At 38.5% G+C, this 1,921-nt stretch overlaps 1 protein-coding gene across 1 annotated transcript; it reads left to right on the forward strand.

The window, feature by feature from the left end:
- Window positions 1-6: 6 nt before the first annotated feature.
- LOC111379895 (leucine-rich repeat protein FLOR 1-like) lies at window positions 7-980 on the forward strand (the record flags this gene model as incomplete). The annotated part of the gene is made up of 1 exon (XM_023003336.1): window positions 7-980. A coding segment is annotated over one exon (894 nt), but the record flags the coding sequence as incomplete, so codon positions are not given.
- Between the last annotated feature and the right edge of the window lie 941 nt (window positions 981-1,921).

Consider the following 1,921-nt stretch of genomic DNA (forward strand, 5'->3'; position numbering starts at 1 on the left):
CTCAAACTCGGTGCCAACCGCCTCACCGGCACTATCCCCGCTGGAATTCAGCGGCTGGAAAACCTAACCCTACTGAGTTTGAACAGCAACCAACTCTCCGGCGAGATACCGGATTTCTTTTCGGGCTTTTCCAATCTCAGAATTTTAGAACTTTCTCGAAATAAGTTCACAGGAAAAATTCCGGGGAGTATTTCAGCATTAGCAACGAAACTGGGTTATCTGGAACTAGGGCATAATCTCCTGACAGGGCCAATCCCTGATTTTCTCGGCAAATTCCATGCCCTCGACACATTGGATTTATCCTGGAACAAACTTTCGGGAACCGTACCAAAAAGTTTCGCCAATCTTACTAAGATTTTCAATCTGGATCTTTCTCATAATTTACTAGTCGATCCATTTCCAAAAATGTACGTAAAAGGCATTGAATCGCTGGACTTGTCGAATAATCGATTCCATTTGGGAAAAATTCCAGATTGGGTCACTTCCTCCCCGATTATCTACTCTTTGAAGCTAGCCAACTGTGGAATCAAGATTAAATTAGACGATTGGAATCCATCGGAGACTTATTTCTACGATTACATTGATCTCTCTGAGAATGAAATTACAGGCAGTCCATTGAAATTGTTGAACAGAACAGAATATTTAGTGGGATTCTATGCTTCTGGTAACAAGTTGAAATTTAATTTGAGCAGCGTGAAATTTCCCGAGACATTGAAATACTTGGATTTATCGCAGAATTTGGTGATCGGAAATGTGCCAAAATCAATCGCAGGGATTGAAAATTTGAATGTTAGTTATAATCATTTGTGTGGGAAGTTACCTGCCACGAAATTTCCAGCAAGTTCATTCATTGGTAATGATTGCTTGTGTGGTTCGCCATTGTCACCGTGCAAGGTTTAAGAGTTAAAACCGGAAATGTTTTTGGATTATCTATTTGCCAATTGTAAGAATAAAATGTCTGTTCGTGTTCTAAAGTTTAATTTGTGTTTTCCCGTTTTGGATTTTTAACGCGATTGGAGTTTGGCCAAACTTCTAGAGAAAATGAAAGTTACTTAGAAAGAGGAAGTGTAAAAATGATATAATTTATGAATCCTACAAAATGGATCCGATTGTGATATCTATAGATAAGTAGATGATAAGCTTATGTTTGGGTAATGTTTATAAATACTAAAATCATTTTTTATTCTCACATTTCGAACAATCCGACTCATTTTTATATATTTATAATTTCGATCGTTATTAACACTTCAAAATATATTTTCGTAAATAATAGTTATGAATCCTAAAAAAAACATGAATAAATATTATATTAAACTAAATAAAATTAAAATTTAAGTTATACCAAACATTTACCAAGCAATATTTTGCATCTAAATTTCTATTCCAACAAGTTCACATATGAGTACAATGTTTTGTGGTCACCACCAAGTGTGTTAACCGGGACGAGCCATGGGCACGGACTGAGCAGTAATTTGACTGTGCAAGTGAGTCGGCTTTCCAAATTAATAGATATAGGGCAAGCCGTGAGTTGGCTCAGCTAGCCCACCGAGAGTCGAGCACGTGGGGCAAGTCGAGCCACACTTTTGTTGAGCGAGTCAACTTGAGCTCAGCTTGCCTCATTTAACATCCCTAATAACCACCCAATGGAAACCGCATGAAGCTTTAGTAATGTCTACTAATGAGGAGAAATGTTACTATATTAAGATTCGATTTTGATGGGTTTTTCTGCCCGTTTTGGATTTTTTTAAAGGATCTTCAAAGAGCTCTCATAATTGGGTTTCAAGTAGCAGTTGTTGGAGGAGAGCAGATTGTCCGACGAGCTTCGACTTCTCCAACGAGACAAGGTTTCACGGGGTGCCTTTCTTCTTGGCACAGAAAGGGACACCGTGCGGCAGTAGTCTGCTCCGCTAGACTACCTTCC

Source organism: Olea europaea, unplaced genomic scaffold (assembly GCF_002742605.1).
Source record: "Olea europaea var. sylvestris unplaced genomic scaffold, O_europaea_v1 scaffold20523, whole genome shotgun sequence".
Classification (NCBI taxonomy): domain Eukaryota; kingdom Viridiplantae; phylum Streptophyta; class Magnoliopsida; order Lamiales; family Oleaceae; genus Olea; species Olea europaea.